This window comes from Meles meles, chromosome 18, assembly GCF_922984935.1.
Source record: "Meles meles chromosome 18, mMelMel3.1 paternal haplotype, whole genome shotgun sequence".
NCBI classification, from domain to species: domain Eukaryota; kingdom Metazoa; phylum Chordata; class Mammalia; order Carnivora; family Mustelidae; genus Meles; species Meles meles.
In genome coordinates this window covers 43,266,259-43,285,670 of record NC_060083.1, presented here as the reverse complement: position 1 = coordinate 43,285,670, position 19,412 = coordinate 43,266,259, and the positions used below count along the sequence as shown (strand labels likewise).

Sequence of the window (19,412 nt, the reverse complement as noted above, 5' to 3'; positions counted from 1 at the left end):
ATGGTCAACTCCTGTTGTGGCTCCATCTGCTCTGACCAGGGCTGTGGCCAGGAGACCTGCTGCTGCCCCAGCTGTTGCCAGACCACCTGCTGTAGGACCACCTGCTGCCACCCCAGCTGCTGTGTGTCCAGCTGCTGCCAGCCCTCATGCTGTGGCTCCAGCTGCTGCAGGCCTAGCTGCTGCCGCCCCTCCTGCTGTGGATCCAACTGCGGTGGCTCCAGCTGCTGTGGCTCTAGCTGCTGCCGCCCCTCCTGCTGCATTTCTAGCTGCTGCCGCCCCTCCTGCTGTGGCTCCAGCTGCGGTGGCTCCAGCTGCTGCCGCCCCTCCTGCTGCTGCCCCTCCTGCTGCCTGCGCCCAGTCTGTGGCCAGGTCTCCTGCCACACCACCTGCTATCGCCCCACCTGTGTTATCTCCACCTGCCCTCGCCCCATGTGCTGTGCCTCCTCTTGCTGTTGAGCCCCCTGCTCTCTGACCACCATCTCCGCTTACCTCTGCCCTACAGATATAGACCCCTCTCCTTTTGTGCTGAGCATTAGGAAAGAGTCTGGTTGACCTCATTCACAGGTTGAGCCTCATGATTCCAAAGAACCCAACCCACTGACTCTGTGAGCACATTCTGGTTCATGTTAAGCTCTTCCATTATTATCTTTTCCTTTCAATACTGGTTCCAAATATGGATATTAATTCGTAATCCATCAGCTAAAAAATCATCCCACTCCTCTAAATTTCTCTTTCTTACCTATCACTATGGAGCTCTAGATTATCCTTCTTAACAAAGTAAATATTATCTGTAATCTCTATGCAGTACTGACATGATACCCTCTGACCTAGGATTCAGTTATACCCTTAGACTTGGGGTCCAGTTATGTATTTCTAAAAGTGAATTTCTTATGTTTTTTTGCTTCTCTGCTTTCTAATAAACTTTTCTACACATAAAAATTCATCAGCATTGTTCTCTATTGTATTCAGATCATTTTACTCAGTAACTAGGCAACTAAATTTTACATGATGATACAGGAAGAACACTCATGTTGAAACCACTTTGAGAATAAATGCTATTTTATTTAATATACTGGAACAAAAGCAGTACATGTGCACATACACATCGGGACAGATTTAATTCATGTCCTTAGTTCTTACTTATAAATTTTAATTTTTATTGAGCTATAATTGACATATAACATTATATCCTTCAGGTATACACCATAATAATTTGATATTTGTATACTCTAAGAAATGATTACCACAATAAGTCTAGTTACTATCTGTCACCATACAAAGTTACAAAAATATTTTCCTTGTAATGAAAACTTTAAAGATTTATTCTTTTAGCAACTTTCAGGCATATGACACAATATTGACTATAGTCACCATGCTAACATTACATCCCTATGACTTACTTATTTTATAACTGGAAGTGAACACCTCTTAAGCACTTTCACCCAGTTTGCCCACCCCTTATCCCCACTACCCTCTGGCAACAGCCAATCTGTTCTCTGCATCTATGAGGTTTTTTTGTTTATTCATTTGCTTAGATTCCACATATAAGTGAAATCATACAGTATTAGTCTTTGTCTGACTTATTTCACTTAGCATAATATCCTCAAGATCCATCTATGTTGTTGCAAATGGAAAGATTTCATTCTTTATGGCTGAATAAAATTTCACTGTGTATACATACCACATCTTCTTTATCTATTCATCCATTGATGTACACTTAGGTTGTTTCTGTATCTTGGCTATTGTAAATAATGCTACAGTGAACATAGGGATGCATATTTTTTTAATTAATGTTTTTCTTTTCTTTGGATGAATACCCAGGAGTGAAATGGCTGAATTATATGGCAGTCTTATCTTTAATTTTTTGAGGAACCTCCATATTGTTTCCCAGAATGGCTTCACCAATTTATATCCCTACCAATAATGCACAGGGTTCTCCTTCTTGAAGCCATGCTTTGGAATCACACATTAGGATATCCCCCTTCTACTATATCCTCACCAACCAGTAAACCCAGTGTAGAAAGAAGGTTATAATAACAAATTTAAACATTAGTAACATATTTTTAAATGAAAAGATTAGCAAAATTACATGAATAAAAAATGAAAAGTTTAATGAGATTAATTATATAAACAAAGATTTAAAAGCTAATGGAAAAATCTGGTAAAACTGGTCAAAGAGAGAGAAAGGAAGAGAAAGAAGATGACTGAAAGATGGACAAATAACATTATGTAAAGGGGAATAATCAGCTCCCAAAAGAGTAGACTATTTTTTAGTATATGTGCTGCCGAAGCGAGCACAAGAGTAGACTATTTTTTAAAAACATACTAGAACATTACATATAAGCTTATACCAATATATTTGAAAATTATGATTGAATTGACTTGTCTAGAAAAATATAAAGTTAATTCCAGAAGATATACAAAACATAAATAAGCCAATAACCATTAAAGAAACTATACCTATGATGCAAAATCTATCCTCTACATATATTGATACTAAAAAGCCAGACCCATGTTGATTCATTAGTAAGTTTACTAAACCTTAAAGTTCTCTCCCACTCCAACTAGGAAAAAGAACAGAAGAAAGGAGAATCTTCCCATTTTTAGTAAAACAATAATATTGAAAACATACAAGAACAATGTGATAAATGAAAATTATAGGCCTATATTATTGAAGATCATAGATGCAAAATTCCCATAAATACTAGTAAATGAAATTTAGCAATATATATAAAGAATAACACATCATAACCAACTACAGTTTCCTAGACATTCAGGAATGCTTCAAAATTAGAAAATATTTAAGTAAGCTTTTTGATACTACTACATTAAAGGGGGAAAACTTCAGGATTACATCAATAGCTGTTATATCAAAAATACATATTATATTCAATAATATATAAATGTATTATTCAGGGTTCTCCAGAGAAACAGAACCAATAGGAGATAGATAAATAGATATAGACACACGTTCATATACATAAACCAACACACAAACACACACACATACCCACTCTCCGTATATAGATAGCTATAAAATAAATCCCTCTCTCTATATATATAGGTAGATATAGATATAGGGATTTATTTTAAGGAATTGGCTTATGTGATTACAGAATTTGAGAAGTCCCAAGATCTGCATTCAATAAACTGGAGACCCAGAAGAGCTGATGGTATTATTCCAATTCAAAAGCCAGCAGGCTCAAGACCCAAGAAGAACCAATGTTTCAGGAAAAGACTGATGTCAAGGGAGTCAGACAGGAGGAGTTCCTTTTTAATCAAAGTGGGGAGACGTCAGCCTTTTTGTTCTATTCAGACCGTAAGTTGATTGGATGAGGTCTACCCACATTGGAGAGGGCAATCTGCTTTATTTAGTCTACTGGTTTGAATATTAATCTTACCCAGAAACACTTTCACAGACATACCCAGAATAAAGTTTGTCCAAATGTCTGGGCATCCTATGGCCCTGTTAAGCTGACACATAAAATTGGCCATCACAATAGTCATTTACTATTTAAAATACTCTAAGCAAAATAGGGCTAAAAGAGGACATTTTCATCCTAATGAATGTTATTTATTAAAACTTCATAGCAAACATAATAGTTAACAAATGAAAAGTATTCTACTAAAGTTTAGAATAAGACAAGGATAACTCATATCACTCCCTATCATTCACTGTTGTATTTGAGATCCTAGCCAATGCAATCCGATTAGAAAAAAGTGTTATCCAAAAAAAAAAAAGTTGGTATTTGTAGACAATACTGTTGTCAACATAGGAAATCCAAGAAAACCCACAAACTTGTGCTAAAAAGAGTTCAGAGAATTCAGTATATAGAGTACTGACAAAAAAAAAAAAACATTTTTATAACTTGCAAGAGTCAATTAGTAATTCTAGTTTAATAGGAAGGAAGATTTCATTAAAAATAGCTACAAATATTATAAACTGCCTCAAAATAGCCTAAAAAACTGTGCAATGTTTATGAGAAGAGTTTGAAATATTCTTTGGAAATCAGTATGTAAATGAAGAGTTAATATCAGGTTTATTACTGGGAAGATTTAATATCACAAATATGTCAATTCTTCCCAGTTGAATCAATAAATTTAATGCTATTCTGATCAAAGTTCCAATGAGGTTTTTAAACAGAGTATGACTAACTGTTTCTAAATGCATATAGAAAAGAAAAGGTCCAAGATTAGCCAAAGGAATGCTGAAAAGGTAAGTAGAGGGATTTTTCCCCTATCAGACATATTTTTTCTCCCACCTCGTAGGCTGCCTTTTAGTTTTGTCCACTGTTTCCTTGGCTGTCCAGACACTTTTTATTATGATGTAGCCCTGATAGATTATTTTTGCTTTATTGCCCCTGCCTCAAGAGACCTATCTAGAAAAAATTTGCTATGGCAAATGTCAAAGATATTCCTGCCTGTGCTGTCTTCTAAGATTTTTTATGGGTTTAGGTTCACATTCATTTTGAATTTATTTTTGTGTATAGTGTTTCTTTCTTCTGCATGTTGCTCTCCAATTTTCCCAACACCATTTATTGAAGAAACTGTCTTTCTTGCATTGAATATTCTTTCCTGCTTTGTTGAATATTAATTGGCCATAGAGTTGTGGGCTCATTTCTGGATTTCTTAGTCTGTTTCATCAACCTGTGTGTCTATTTTGTGCCAGTACCATAGTGTTTTGATTACTACAGGTTTGCAATATAACTTGAATCTGAAATTTCGATGTCTCCAGCTTTGCTTTTCTTTTTCAAGATTGCTTGGGCTATTTGGGGTCCTTTGTGGTTCCATACAAATTTTGGGATTGTTTGTTCTAGATTTGTAAAAAATGCTACTAGTATTTTGATAGGGATTGCTTTAAATATGTAGATCAGGAAGTCCCTTTTTAAGTCAATGACATTTCCTGGTTGACCAGGAAGAGAAGAAGGAAGAGAAATAAAAGTTACTCAAATGAATGGAAAGGCAGGGAACATCTAATTTGACTTTCTAAAAGTCTTTATCCAAGCTTCACAACAAAGATTCCCAAAATAATTGATTTGCTGTTCTGACAGATTATTCTTCATTAATGTTTGCTCTCTTCCCCTTCCTACCCCTTTGGGAGAAGTATCCTCTTCTCCCATTCTCCCACCCTGTGACTTGAACTTCACCATGTGACTTGCTTTGGCCAATGAGGTGTTAGAGGACATGATCCATGCAAAGCCTTAAAATATGCAGGATTGCATTGTTCCCATGTGCTTATGCCATCAGAACCAGGGTTTCCAATTAAAATACAGGACACCTCATTAAATTTTGATTTCAGGTAAGTAACAATTTTTTTAATTTTTATTTATTTTTTAAATTTCTTTTCATCGTTCCAGAATTCATTGTTTATGCACCACACTCAGAGCTCCATGCAATATGTGCCCTCCATAATGAATAAATTTTTAATGTAAGTATGCCTCATGCATACTCAGACAAACTTATGTTGAAGAATTATTATGCTAAAGATAAATCCAATTTTAACTTGGCACCTATATTTTTATTTGCTAAATCTGGCAACTCTAATTCAAAAGGAAGTCCCAAACCAACCCACTGCCAGAAGCCAAGACAAAACACAACTTACCTGCAGACATATGACCAAGAAATAAATACTTGTTATTGTACATTCTGAGAGTTTGTGGTTGCTTGTTATGCATTACAGCTGACTAACTCAACCATGGTGGTAACAACAATTATCTGAGTTAATTCCAGCCACATTATCTCAGAGAATTACTTAGTCTGCACCCGCACATGAAAAAATCAACAAATACTGTAAAGGAGCCAAGAGAGAATCTTGCTTGCGATGAAGAGATTTAGAGAATATAATTCAAAACTATGATATCTTCCATGATATCACTAAAGCCAAAACAAAACTAATCCCCCTATGAAAACAATAAGAAGCCTCTCCCTTTAAAAGCTCAAGGTACTAATTTTAGGACATCTGATGGGTGGTTTGCAAGCTCCTTTCTTTCATTTAGTGCTCACAGAAAGTAAGTGGGGTTGATGGAACAGGATGCTTTTTTTTTTTTTCACCTCAAATCCAAAGGAATACAAATGTAGTGATCCAAAGGGGCACGTGCACCAGAATGTTTATAGCAGCAATGTCTACAATGGCCAAACTATGGAAAGAACCTAGATGTCCATCAACAGATGAATGGATAAAGAAGATGTGGTATATATACACAATGGAATACTATGCAGCCATCAAAAGAAATGAAATCTTGCCATTTGTGACGACGTGGATGGAACTAGAGGGTATCATGCTTAGTGAAATAAGTCAATCAGAGAACGGCAACTATCATATGATCTCCCTGATATGAGGACGTGGAGATGCCACATGGGGGGTTGGGGGATAGGAGAAGAAGAAATGAAACAAGATGGGATTGGGAGGGAGACAAACCATAAGTGACTCTTCATCTCACAGAACAAACTGAGGGTTGCAGGGGGAGGTGGGGTTGGGAGAGGGGGAGGGGGGTTATGGACATTGGGGAGGGTATGTGCTATGGAGAGTGCTGTGAAGTGTGTAAACCTGGCAATTCACAGACCTGTACCCCTGGGGATAAAAATACATTATATGTTTATAAAAAAATAAGAAATAAATAAAAAAAAAATTTTTTAATCCAAAGGAAAAGTACATCTCTACTTCACAAGTAAGAGGAAAATTTATGGAACTCATCACAAAGGGTAGAAATGGGGTGAAGTATAAATTAAAAAACAATAAAAGGAATTAGACAAGCACATTATCTCACAGTGCCACAATGTGTTACCAAAGGGAACCAATCTACACTTAGAACATCTCAGAACAGGCAACCCCCCACACCTCCACCCACCAGTAAGCCAAGCTCTGTTGATCCCTCCTCAAAGAGAAACCTCTGCACTGGTGCACATCTGACCCTGCAAACAAGTCCTAGGGTCCTTTTGGATTATCTCTCATTGGAACAAGACACATTTTCCTAACTTTTTTCCAGCATCACTTTTAACAACGCTTACTTAAGACTTGAGATAAAAAATGGGGGAATACTTGAGATGTTCTCTCTCCTGTATGAAGACTATGGTCTACTGAACCTGATAAACATAAAACTCACAGTAGAGGCTGCTTACTGAGGAATGAGGAGATCTAGACCCCACTGTGTGACTATGGTGAACCCACATAACCTCTCCTTTAAGATGAGGGGATAGATCTATATGTTCTCTACAGTCCCTTCCCAGAATCTACACATATAATGATTAATCCTGAATAAATTACAAAGATAAAAACTGCAACAGATCCTTGATGAAAATTTTACAGTCAAGGTAGAGGTTGGTCTGGAAGGAGGAGAGGGCATTACAGGTGAATGGGGGAGACAATAACCAGGGCAGACCAGCCCAGGCCCTATGAGGGAAGAGTGACTAAACCAGGGTGGCAGGGGTGCAGGATACAATGTGGTCCCTCCTCATCTGAAAACCACAAACCTGCCCCTCAGTGAGTCATGAAAGGAGACATCCAGGAAGCAGATGTCTACCGGCCTGCACAAGAGTGTTGCTATGAACCTGTTACTGTTAGGACCACAGGTGTAAATACGGCAAGTCATTGTTTGGGTGGTAATTATATGAATCTTTGAAGTCCAGCAATAAAATGCTGGCTAAAGAGAAGAGTGAGTAGATACTATTCTAGTTTAGAAAACACACCCTTTTCTCTTCCATGAGTTAGGAATATTTCAAAGGAAAATTCATCAGAATTGAATCCAATGTCTACATTTGGTAAGAATAAACAATATGGAAAACAAAGGAATGTTTGTGGTTGTGTGCATAGATGTGTATAAGGTGAAGATTCAAAAAACATTATTTACTCAATGCTAAATCCTCACTTAACTGGCCAGAAGATTAAGAAATGATCATGTGTCCTGGGGGCCATCAGCAGCAGGCCAGGGTATATAAAGGGCCCAGGGCAGGACAAAGACATTCACACCTGACAACACCCAAATCCTCTCACCAGTCCAACCCTAACCAACCCCAGACATCACCATGTCCGGCTCCTGCTGCGGCTCCTGCTGCTCCTCCTCAGGCTGTGGGGGAGGCTGCTGCCAGCCCTGCTGCCAGCCCTGCTGCTGCCGCGACCCCTGCTGCTGCCGCCCCGTGTCCTGCCAGACCACCGTGTGCCGCCCTGTGACCTGCACCTGCCGCTGCACGCGCCCCATCTGTGAGCCCTGCCGCCGCCCCGTCTGCTGTGACCCCTGTGGCGTGCAGGAGGGCTGCTGCCGCCCCATCAGCTGCTGCCCCACGTCCTGCACGACCGTGGTCTGCCACTACCCCGTACGCTGTGACCCCTGCGGCGTGCAGGAGGGCTGCTGCCGCCCCATCAGCTGCTGCCCCACGTCCTGCACGGCCGTGGTCTGCCGCCCCTGCTGCTGGGCCTCCACCTGCTGCCAGCCCATCTCTGTGCAGGCGCCCTGCTGCCGCCCCCCCTGCTGCCAGCCTGCCCCCTGCCGCACCACCTGCAGGACCTCCCCCTGCTGCTGAGATTCCCACTATCCCCACAGAGCAACACACTGGAGCCTAAGCACCTATTCTGCATTTTTAGAAAGTAGAAAGAAAAATAGGTATTTTTCATAAGGTGACAATAGTCATTTTTACATCCTACCATTTGGGTATAGAAGCAGATGGCCACAACAGCAGAAGACACTATGGGTGGTAAATCTCTCTTCAAAACCCTTCAGAGTAGACTTTGCAAACCCATCCTGAACTCTGAGGACTGCTCAAATCCTCCCCACCATCTTTTGTAAGGTGCTGCTTGCTTGTTTTCAATAAACTAAGTTTTCTTGTAAACTTCCCTGCTCTCTGATTCATTCGGTAGTCCAATGTTTATTAGTGTATGTAGATGATCAGACAGGGAATAGGAAGAAGGAAGACAAGACAGAGAAGGTGAGGAAGACAGGAGAGGAAAGGGAAAGGTGCTAGAAATCCTGGTATGAATCTTGGAAGGTGGTACAGGATGACCAGGCTAGTCCTCAGACTGCTTACATGGATAGGAAATCTGTGCACACAGGGTCCTCCAGGGTCTGTCCACTGCCCACATGTCCAGGTTCACGTCTCAACACCCCCCACCAAGTTTCACTGCAAGTAACACTAAACTCACAGTAAGTGGCACATACCATGCAGTTCCGTAGGTTTTTGCTTCTGTCATAGTCTTTCATTTATCTGGAATATTTTTTTCCACCTACCCCAGCCATCCACTTTCTTCACCTACCTAACACTGAGCCATTTCAAAGATTCAGTTCAGCCTTTTGTAACAGCCCTGCCCTAACCCCTCCATCACAGAAACACACCCAGACACATGTGCATACACACAGAGAGATTGGGTTAGGTGCCCCTAACATGTGCCAATAGCACCCTATGCTTACTTCCCTCCCCATATAGCATCATGTTGAGATCATCCACTTCTCTGTCTCCAAAGAAGAGACAATTTATTTATTCTTGCTTTCAGTATGGAGCTCAATGTTTAGAATATCATTGGTACTTGATTTCTATTTGTTGAATCAAACAAAATGAGAAGGTAATTGTCTTCATGACAAGAATTCTAAAAGGCAGATATTCTACTTAAAGCAGAATCTTCAGCATCAGTATAACTTAACTTCTCTGACCCTCAGATTTCCTCCTCTGCCAAATGGTAAGGTTAATCCTTACCATTGTAGGTCGCTGGGAAAGTTAAATGACCTTATGCATGTAAAATGCATGTAAAATTTATCATTAGATTGAGGCCATCTCAGAATGAAAATGCTCTATAAAAGTGGATTGGATAAACCACAGGAAATAGCCCCTAGATTGCAAGTTTATGAATAAGTGTTTAGCATCAGAAGCTAGGAGAGCTGGGGAGAATACATGCCTCTGATGGAATCTTCCTTTGACCCTGAACCACCCAAAGGAACTAAACAACTCAGACTGTAAGAAACTCTAAAAGATTACTTGGGTTAGTCTTCCCTGGCTTTGGGCAAATGGTATTTATTAGGCAGAAAACTTCTTTTTTTTTTTAAGTACGCTCCATACCCAGCATGGAGTCCAACACAGGGCTTGAACTCACGATCTTGAGATCAAGACTCAGACATGTAACTGACTGACCCACCCAGGTGCCCCTAGGCAGGAAAGATATTTATTTGTTAAATTCCAGAAAAAATCCCACCCACCCCCGATCATCTAGAATTTTTCCACCTAAAACATTTTCTTTTCAATGAATGATACCCATTTCTTTTGTCTTCCATGTCGTACAGATTTCATGATAAACCTGGTCCATGAAGAACATTAGAGACAGATGACCTTTCCCCCTCTACAACTGAGGAAATGTGCTGGCAGAGAGACGGGTATCAGCTCTAAGCCACACAACTACTAGGTGAGGGAGGAAGCATCTGAATCCCTCTTTGTCTTCCGTATCCTCCTGCCCATTCTCCCTCACTCTTTCCCAGCTCCATCTCTGACTCTTATGATTGGAGGGTATTTCAAAGATCATTTTGGAGAACAGGGAATGCATATTCTGTTTTCAGAATTTAAAAACCTTCCTAACATCCAGTGGCCAGTTCCTAACAAAACAACTCATGAAACCATGGAGGAGGAGGCATGGTTCACCATCAGAAAAAGTCACCAACACTGCATAGTTTTTCAATCCAACCACAAAATCTCACAATTTATCACCACCATGGTTACCATTTACTTTTTCCCACTCTGGTGATTATGCTCTTGCAGAACATCTGGAGTTCAAATAATAGACTAAAAAAGCTCACGTGGTAAAGATTAGGGACAATCTCTTGTTCAACAAGCTTAGGCTTATTTATGTGCTACAGCAAAGGAAACTACGCAACACAGGGGACCAGGGGCATCCCACCCAACAAAGGAAAAGCTTTTATAGGATTTTTGAAGAACAGTAGAGTTTACATAAAATTATATGAAATGGTATTTTAATGGGCTCAAAGCAAAACAGAGGTTTGAGCAAAAGTATTAACATCAGGACTGGGTTGTGACAGGACTTAGGCCCTCTTTCCCTGAAAACTACATAGTTAAGATAAATGAGGAATATTGTATCTGAAAACCTCTTATCTGAAACTCTGCCTTTGGGCTGGATATTGAGGTTGCTTCTCTGTGTTTAGGTGACTAAGATCCTGTCCCAGAAATAGTGGGATCTTCCATTCTTACTGATATGGCTTAAAACTGCAAAGTTTCTGGCAGTCTGTGATTTCAGGATACAGAATTTCTTAGTGTTCTGTCCTTTCGATAATTAACAAACGCAGTGAGTTTACAGACATCTTCCTATTCCTACTATTTGAATTGCTGTATATATTCTAGGTCAAAATAACAATACTCTAAATCATAAATCAACAAGCTCCCAGTTTACTTCACTAGATGGGACAGAAGTTTTGATAACTATGACTACCCACTCACTAGTCTGAAATAACTCAGCTGGAAAAAACTAGGGGTCATTCATCAGTGTTTACAGTCATCAGAAGATCACAGTGTTGTCAACACTTTGCCATCCTTTTATCTGCATGACTTTAAGGAAATCATTTCACATATCGGGCCCCTCAAGAACTGTGAAGGACTATGACCGGTCACAAACTCAAGGCCTTCAACCACCAGGACTATGGCAGGCCAACGAATGTATAAAACATGTTCTAGCAAACGAAACACTTTGTGGAGACAAATTTGGTCTGAGAGTCATCAGCAAGCCTTCGGTGATGTCATCCTTAACCTCCCTTTCAACTACAAATTTATTTTCTGTATTTCCACTTTACTTAACTATGGTTAAAAAAGACAAAGCTTTTTTAAATTTATTTTTTATTAACCTATAATGTATTATTTGCCCCAGGGGTACAGGTCTGTGAATCATCAGGCTTACACATTTCATAGCACTCCCCATAGCACATACCCTTCCCAATGCCCAGCCACCCTATCCCTCTCCCCCAGTCCTCCAGCAGCCCTCAGTTTGTTTCGTGAGATTAAGAGTCTCTTATGGTTTCAAAAGACAAAGCTATTTTATCAGTCATCAGTACATGTGGTTCCCTTTGTTTTTCCTGAAACCAATTTCACGCTTCATAAGCAATCAAACCCTCAGCCAAGAGACCAAAGTATCTACCACAGAAAGATAATTGGCTCCTTTACAAATATCTTCAATATGTTTTGAATAACTCAATACAAGTGCTCTTATGGTCACACCTGGAAAGAAAGAGTAATCCCAGTTTTAACTCTATTTCTAAGACCATACTCAGGGAGGGGCATTCAAAATGCGCAATACGAATAAAGTCCTCACTTAGTTTGACCTTGTTGCCCCATGAAAAGTCTTCTCCTTTCATTGCTTTATGTACCTTTGTCTTGCCATCCTAAGATTTGTAATCACTGTGTGATGAGAAACTACTAAGAATTTCCTTTTATTCCTTTCCCTGTCCACTCCCAAATAGCACGGTGCTGTTTACACAGAAAGAGTCTCAGTAGTGACTCAGATTTATAGGCAAACTAGAGTCATTCCAGTAGCTCTGGTGATTATTTCCTTAAAAACAAGGTGAAGCACTATTCTATTTTCCAGAAGCACTGGACCATTCTTCCCATAGCAGAATCAGTACATGTCTCCTTCCATGAGTCATCCTAGTTTTTCAGAAATTCTTACTTCATCTCAATATCAATTAGAAACCAGGTCTGTGACCTCGTGAACCCTACAGTCTCATACTTAGTCATGGGTGGTGAATAAGACAAATAAGAAGAAAGTAGGATGGTGGCAACACTGGATTCTACAAACTTTCATCTTGTCATGTGACATGTCAACTTGTCATAAGACATGTCAACTGGTCACGTGACATGGTATGGAAGGATTGGTTATTCCATGAATAATTTTTTGGATGATATAAATTACCAAGTATTCATTTCAATGAGGAAGAAAGCAGACAGGCAGAAAGGAAAGCATCCTTCCATGATGTTGGAATTGCTGCCTCAGCAACTGAATCCACCAATCTAGAGGTCAACGGGCAACCACAATTCCAGGAAATGACCTGTGTCCTGGGGGCCATCAGCAGCAGGCCAGGGTATATAAAGGGCCCAGGGCAGGACAAAGACATTCACACCTAACAACACCCAAATCCTCTCACCAGTCCAACCCTAACCAACCCCAGACATCACCATGTCCGGCTCCTGCTGCGGCTCCTGCTGCTCCTCCTCAGGCTGTGGGGGAGGCTGCTGCCAGCCCTGCTGCCAGCCCTGCTGCTGCCGCGACCCCTGCTGCTGCCGCCCCGTGTCCTGCCAGACCACCGTGTGCCGCCCCGTGACCTGCACCTGCCGCTGCACGCGCCCCATCTGTGAGCCCTGCCGCCGCCCCGTCTGCTGTGACCCCTGTGGCGTGCAGGAGGGCTGCTGCCGCCCCATCAGCTGCTGCCCCACGTCCTGCACGGCCGTGGTCTGCCGCCCCTGCTGCTGGGCCTGCCCCTGCTGCTGGGCCTCCACCTGCTGCCAGCCCATCTCTGTGCAGGCGCCCTGCTGCCGCCCCCCCTGCTGCCAGCCTGCCCCCTGCCACACCACCTGCAGGACCTCCCCCTGCTGCTGAATAGCCCACTGAGAAACACTCCCAGGTGTTCAGAAACATGTAAAAACTCTTCCCAACCCAAGGGATCAAATGAGAGATTGCTTTGCAACCTACATGCTCTTCAACAACTAACTCAACAGTAGCTGTCTGTTTTCCCACATAATTACCCAGTTAATCCCGCCCCTCTTCTAAAATCTTTAGAAACATCCCAACTTCCATCATTTGAATTCCTGGCTTGAAAAAATTAGTGAACAAAGATCAAAGTTCCTCTTGAATGGAGCTCTATCCCACTGACTCATCATCACATCTCTACTATTATAAGATGGGATACTTTTCCAGGATATCATTATATTTATGATGGGGTTTTGCATGGTAAAATAATAAAAATTTTATCTCTGGGAAGCAAATTGGTTTCTCTTTATTGTTTATTAATCTTCAAAAGCTTATTTTTAGGTTATGGTATGGAATGCATAATCAGGAAAAAAAAACAAAAAAAGAAGGGTTTCTCAAGGACTTTTTTTTTTTTTTAGCTTTAGGAACAATTCAGGTGCAAGATCTGTAATCTTAATAGCAGTTCAAATAATGTAGAACCTCTTGTGTGAGGTACTCTTATAGCTCAAGTCACAGGTTTTGTAGTGATGCTGAGGAAATGGAGAGACTACATGTTTTTCTGATCATGAACTTGACCCATGAGTCATCCCCACACATGTCATGAGGGGGAGGAAGACTAAGTTAGAGCTGCATTTATAGCCTGATTTGGAAAACTGTGCAGTGATTAATATAAGTGGTACCTGGGAATCCTGAACCACTGAAGGCCTAGGCTAGAAGAATCACTTTCTTTCCTATGGTTCCCCTCCGGCACTACTATGGCCAATTCTGATTCTAATGGAGTCATTGCTGCTGGAAAAATGAGATATGCAGCTGGAACCATTCATTTAGAACTCCAAATGACTTTACCATTAAAATAATGCCCAAGTAGTTGAAGTGGTAAAACATTAATCCACACTGGGCATATCTACCTGTCCAGAGAGATGAGGCAGGCCAGGTAAGCTTTGTGAAGGTCTGGAACTTGAAAGACTTTCTTCATTGCTGGATTCCCACTGATCTGTGCCATATTTAACACATAGGATATAATCAGAATTTGTTGAAGGAGGGAATGAATAAGTTCTACAGGGTTGCAAGAGAGAAAAACGTCTCTATCCCTCACTGATTCTCTCCTCATGCTGGACATGTACATTCTTCTAATAAAATAAATGGGCCACCTTATGAAGGAAGTATTTTTCTTGAAATATGGTAAAAAAAAAAAAACAACTTTCAACAAGAAGTCCATTGCAGTCAAAACATTTACATGCACAACAGAGTTTTCTCTTTAGTAATAAGGGTCTATCTACTGGTATAAAGAAACTGGACTTGTGAGCCTTTCTACATATTCTTGGACACCATTTAAAAAATTCTCTAACTACACAATTTTCCCCTCTCAGAATTTTCTTTGTTGGCTTCCTACAGAATTCCTTGTCTTACATTATTTTCTCAGATGTAGAATTCTTTGTGTACTCCCAAGCTTATCATCATTATTGAACTATGCTTGTTTTCAGAGTAACTCCATGCCATGGTCAACCACAGTGGTTGGTGTGGATCTGGGTAAGCCTGCAAGAGACTATGCAAGCAGAATGATCAGAAAGGAGGCTTGCACCACAGCCTTCAACCACAGATCTAGAAGAGAATCAGGTGCAAAGCAAAAGATCAGATCCAAGCAAATCCAAAGGCAGAGTCTACAAAGTGGCTGAGTGAAGTGATTTTCCTCAGTTCCAAACGACAGAATCACAACTGGCTCTGGGAGCAGGAGTATGCTCAAGCATAGTGCATAGGGAGACAATGGAACAAGATACAGGGTATGACAAAGCAGGCCTGGAGACCACTTTTGGTAGGATCACTACCTGGGTGCTCTATTATGGTGGCAGACTGCAACCTTCATCTAGATGGTGGTGTAGGGGCCAAGGGCAGGCTGCCCCCAAATGGGCCACTTCGGCATAAACATTTTCCTGAGTTAAAAGCAATCAAAACCCAGCAGATTCAGGAAATGTTCTTTACCTCCCCTGCAACTAACTGCCTCTACCAGGAAGAAACCTATTAGTAAGATTTCTTTTTACATAAAACACTTATCTGCTAATAGGACAAACTTTGTTTTCCAAACATCTCCTCTCAACTTCCGGCTAATAGTCTTTCTCCCCTTTGTATCTTCAGACCCCCACCTCTCTCCTTAGCTCATGTAAGTATCACGTTGCCTCAATGTCTTTGAAATTTCCATGTCTGTGTGAATTTCCCATAAGTATGCCACTAAATTTTATTTTCTCCTGTTAATCTGTCACATGTCGATCTGGTTCTTAGTCCAGCTAGAAGAACTTTAAAGGGTAGAGTAAATTATTCCTTCTCAACAGTGGCTTTGTTCAGAGTGCCCCATAACTACTTCATTAGGTCCAACTTTGATGCTATCTCCTTAGGGTATGTTTTGGAATTTTTTTTAAGATTTTATTTATTTATTTAACAGAGAAAGAGAGATCACAAGTAAGCAGAGAGACAGGCAGAGAGAGAGGGGCAAGCAGGGTCCCAAATGAGCAGAGAGCCCAATGCAGGGCTCGATCCCAGGACCCGAGATGATGACTTGAGCTGAAGGCAGAGGTTTAACCCACTGAGCCACCCAGGTGTCCCTGTTTTGGGATTTTTAGAAAGCTATGTGGGAGATAATTCTTTGAATTCCTGAGGCTATAGGAAAGACATAAGATTCCTTTCAGATAACTCTAAAAATTAGCCATTTCATAAATACCAACTATTTTAAAAATAAATTCACTGTTAAAATTCATACATAGAACAGATGTTCCTTAATGGCAGGGGAATATGATAACCACATCCCATTCTTCAGCTCCTTGGGCTTACAAATAATGTTCCCACAGATGTTTCTGCAGTAAGTTCTGGCTCCAAGCTAGTAGGTGCATGATCTTAGGCAAGTCACTTCTCTACTTCCTTAAGTGTAAAATGAGGAATACAATACCTATCTCATAGGATTATTGTGAGAATTAATACATGCATTTGTTTTAGCACAATATTTAGAATATAGTTGCTAGAATTCAATGATACATTATCGTGAAGATTTTAAAAATGCAATTTGCCATGGTTTGGAAAGCTACGACTATGGAAAATAATGAGAACATATCTAAGACAAAATTTTTTTTTAAAAAGCCAAAGTCACAGTAACAGAGAATAGAACAGGGATTACCAGAGGCTGAGTTTATATTGTACATTCTGTACATAAGGAACCAGATAAGTGATTTGCCTAAAGTCATACACTCATGACACCCTAGTGTTGGAGCCAATACTGTGGGATGTCTGTGGGGAAAGAAATAATTAAGAAAAAAAAATGGTATAGTGGTGGTTGCCAAGGGCCAGGGAGAGGGGTTCAATGGGTAGTTAGTGGGGTTTTTGTTTTGGTTTGGTTTTTTTTAAAGATTTTATTTATTTATTTGTCAGAGAGAGAGAGAGAGAGCACGCACAAGTACGGGGAGCAGCAGAGGGAGAAGCAGGCTCCCTGCCAAGCAAGGAGCCCAACACAGGACTTGATCCCAGGACTCTGGGGATCATGACCTGAGCTGAAGGTAGCTACTTAACTAACCGAGCCACCCAGGTGTCCCAGTGGGGAGTTAGTGTTTAATGGGCACAAAATTCTAGTTCTAAAAGAGTTCTAGAGGCAGCTGGATGGTTCAGTCAGTTGAGCATCTAACTCCTGATTTCAGCTCGGTCATGATCCCAGGCTCATGAGATCAGGCCCCACCTCAGCCTCTGCACTCAGTGCAAAGTCGGCTTGGGATTCTCTCTCTCCCTCTGCCTGCCCACCCACCACCCTCTCATTAATTAATTTTTAACTAATTAATTAATTACATCTTTTTTTAAGAGCTCTAGAGATGGATGGTGCTAATGGTTCACAGCAGTATGAATATATACCATGCCACTAAACTGTACACTTAAAAAGTATATGTTATATGTTATATATGTATTTTAGCAAAATTAAAAAATTGGGGGGAAAAAAACCACACTGATGACAAGATGATAAGATGGATTCCTGTAGCTCCCAGAAGTACACAGTAAAACTTCTTTTACTGAGATACCATGACTTTTAAAATAGTCTTTTATTATTTTCCTGAACTTGTTTTGTCCAAGAAACTTAGCAGCAGAAACAGACGCTCATCGCTTGGGGAATTCACTTCCACTATTAGTAAGAGCACGACAGCTACTCTGTGTCATCAAAACATCAATTGGCAAAACATCACTGAATTATAAAGATAATTGGAAACTTTGAAGTTAGGGTCATTAAGTTCATATTTGAACCATAAATAGCAAAATATAATGGGTCTCCATTAAATAAGGAAAGCAATGGTCTTTCACAAGCACCTGAGCACCTAAAAAAAAAAAAAAAGTGATCAGGGAACTTGCTAAACGATCAGTGTCATTTAAGAAAAAATAAACACAAACAAGGAAATGAACATGTGTCCTGGGGGCCATCAGCAGCTGGTCAGGGTATATAAAGGGCCCAGGGCAGGACAAAGACATTCACACCTAACAACACCCAAATCCTCTCACCAGTCCAACCCTAACCAACCCCAGACATCACCATGTCCGGCTCCTGCTGCGGCTCCTGCTGCTCCTCCTCAGGCTGTGGGGGAGGCTGCTGCCAGCCCTGCTGCCAGCCCTGCTGCTGCCGCGACCCCTGCTGCTGCCGCCCCGTGTCCTGCCAGACCACCGTGTGCCGCCCCGTGACCTGCACCTGCCGCTGCACGCGCCCCATCTGTGAGCCCTGCCGCCGCCCCGTCTGCTGTGACCCCTGTGGCGTGCAGGAGGGCTGCTGCCGCCCCATCAGCTGCTGCCCCACGTCCTGCACGGCCGTGGTCTGCCGCCCCTGCTGCTGGGCCTCCACCTGCTGCCAGCCCATCTCTGTGCAGGCGCCCTGCTGCCGCCCCCCCTGCTGCCAGCCTGCCCCCTGCCGCACCACCTGCAGGACCTCCCCCTGCTGCTGAGCAGTGCATCAATTACTGATGGTCCCCAGTAGAAGATGGGGTCCATCCATCCTGCTCTTCATGACAGAACAGCATGCCTTTTCTGAGAAGTCCGTTTTGCATCTCTTCACCCTAGCTTGGAGTAGGCACTGGAACCCCTTTTTCAGTCTGACTACTCATGAAGAGTACCCTGTCCTCCCAGGAGCCCTGTCTAACTCCTCAGTCATGTCTTCTGTTTCCTAATAAACTTAGTATTTCCAGCATAGAAATCATGGTCTTTGTGATACTTTCTTTTAGTAGGTTCTATCTGTTTTGTCCAGAGACATTCAAAGCAAGATGCAGAATAATCCTCTCAACTTATTCTCTAAAATAACCCAAGTCTGGGTAGTTTCCTTATTATCCTTGTAAGTGGAATTTATAAGGCACAGTAACCAAGTGAGAAAGGTGGGCACGGCTAAACCTTCATCACACATACAGAGTCAGATGTGCTCACAATCCAGACATGCCAAACATCTGGAAAATATCCTTAACAACACCCGGTAAGGTGGCTGCATCTAGGCTGATAAGGGTTCAGTCACCTGTTAGCAGGCTTAGAAAACCCAGTGTGTTAGAGGTGGAAAGAACCTCAGGCAACATCTGGTCAAACACATTTGTGAAGCTGAAGAGCAATGAGTAATGAAAGATAAAGTAAGTTTTTTACTAATATAATCACTGATGTTCATTAAAGATCCAGGAGACCATATGCCCCCTGAAATTAAGCCCTTAAAAGTCAAACACTTCCTCTCAGTATGGTAGGAGACATGTTCTTCTGCCCAGAA

At 41.4% G+C, this 19,412-nt stretch overlaps 4 protein-coding genes across 4 annotated transcripts; all 4 read left to right on the top strand.

Annotated features, from left to right (window-relative positions):
• Positions 1-456, top strand: LOC123929729 (keratin-associated protein 4-8-like). Its single transcript, XM_045985729.1, has one exon. The coding sequence runs from the start codon at positions 1-3 to the stop codon at positions 454-456; it is 456 nt and encodes a 151-aa protein (XP_045841685.1).
• Positions 457-8,022: 7,566 nt separating this feature from the next.
• Positions 8,023-8,517, top strand: LOC123929730 (keratin-associated protein 2-3-like). The gene is made up of 2 exons (XM_045985730.1): positions 8,023-8,279; positions 8,361-8,517. Exons 1-2 carry the CDS (start codon positions 8,023-8,025, stop codon positions 8,515-8,517), a joined length of 414 nt encoding a protein of 137 aa, XP_045841686.1.
• A 4,633-nt stretch (positions 8,518-13,150) lies between these two features.
• LOC123930260 (keratin-associated protein 2-3-like) lies at positions 13,151-13,570 on the top strand. Its single transcript, XM_045986596.1, has one exon. It carries the CDS (start codon positions 13,151-13,153, stop codon positions 13,568-13,570), a length of 420 nt encoding a protein of 139 aa, XP_045842552.1.
• Positions 13,571-18,213: 4,643 nt separating this feature from the next.
• On the top strand, positions 18,214-18,615 carry LOC123930248 (keratin-associated protein 2-3-like). The gene has a single exon (XM_045986573.1). It carries the CDS (start codon positions 18,214-18,216, stop codon positions 18,613-18,615), a length of 402 nt encoding a protein of 133 aa, XP_045842529.1.
• The last annotated feature ends 797 nt before the right edge of the window (positions 18,616-19,412 follow it).

Coding starts and splice junctions, on each gene's coding strand:
- LOC123929729 (XM_045985729.1), top strand. CDS start 1: ATGGTCAACTCCTGTTGTGGCTCCATCTGCTCTGACCAGGGCTGTGGC.
- LOC123929730 (XM_045985730.1), top strand. CDS start 8,023: ATGTCCGGCTCCTGCTGCGGCTCCTGCTGCTCCTCCTCAGGCTGTGGG. Junction 8,280..8,360: donor CCCATCAGCTGCTGCCCCAC/GTCCTGCACGAC, acceptor CCGCCCCATCAG/CTGCTGCCCCACGTCCTGCA.
- LOC123930260 (XM_045986596.1), top strand. CDS start 13,151: ATGTCCGGCTCCTGCTGCGGCTCCTGCTGCTCCTCCTCAGGCTGTGGG.
- LOC123930248 (XM_045986573.1), top strand. CDS start 18,214: ATGTCCGGCTCCTGCTGCGGCTCCTGCTGCTCCTCCTCAGGCTGTGGG.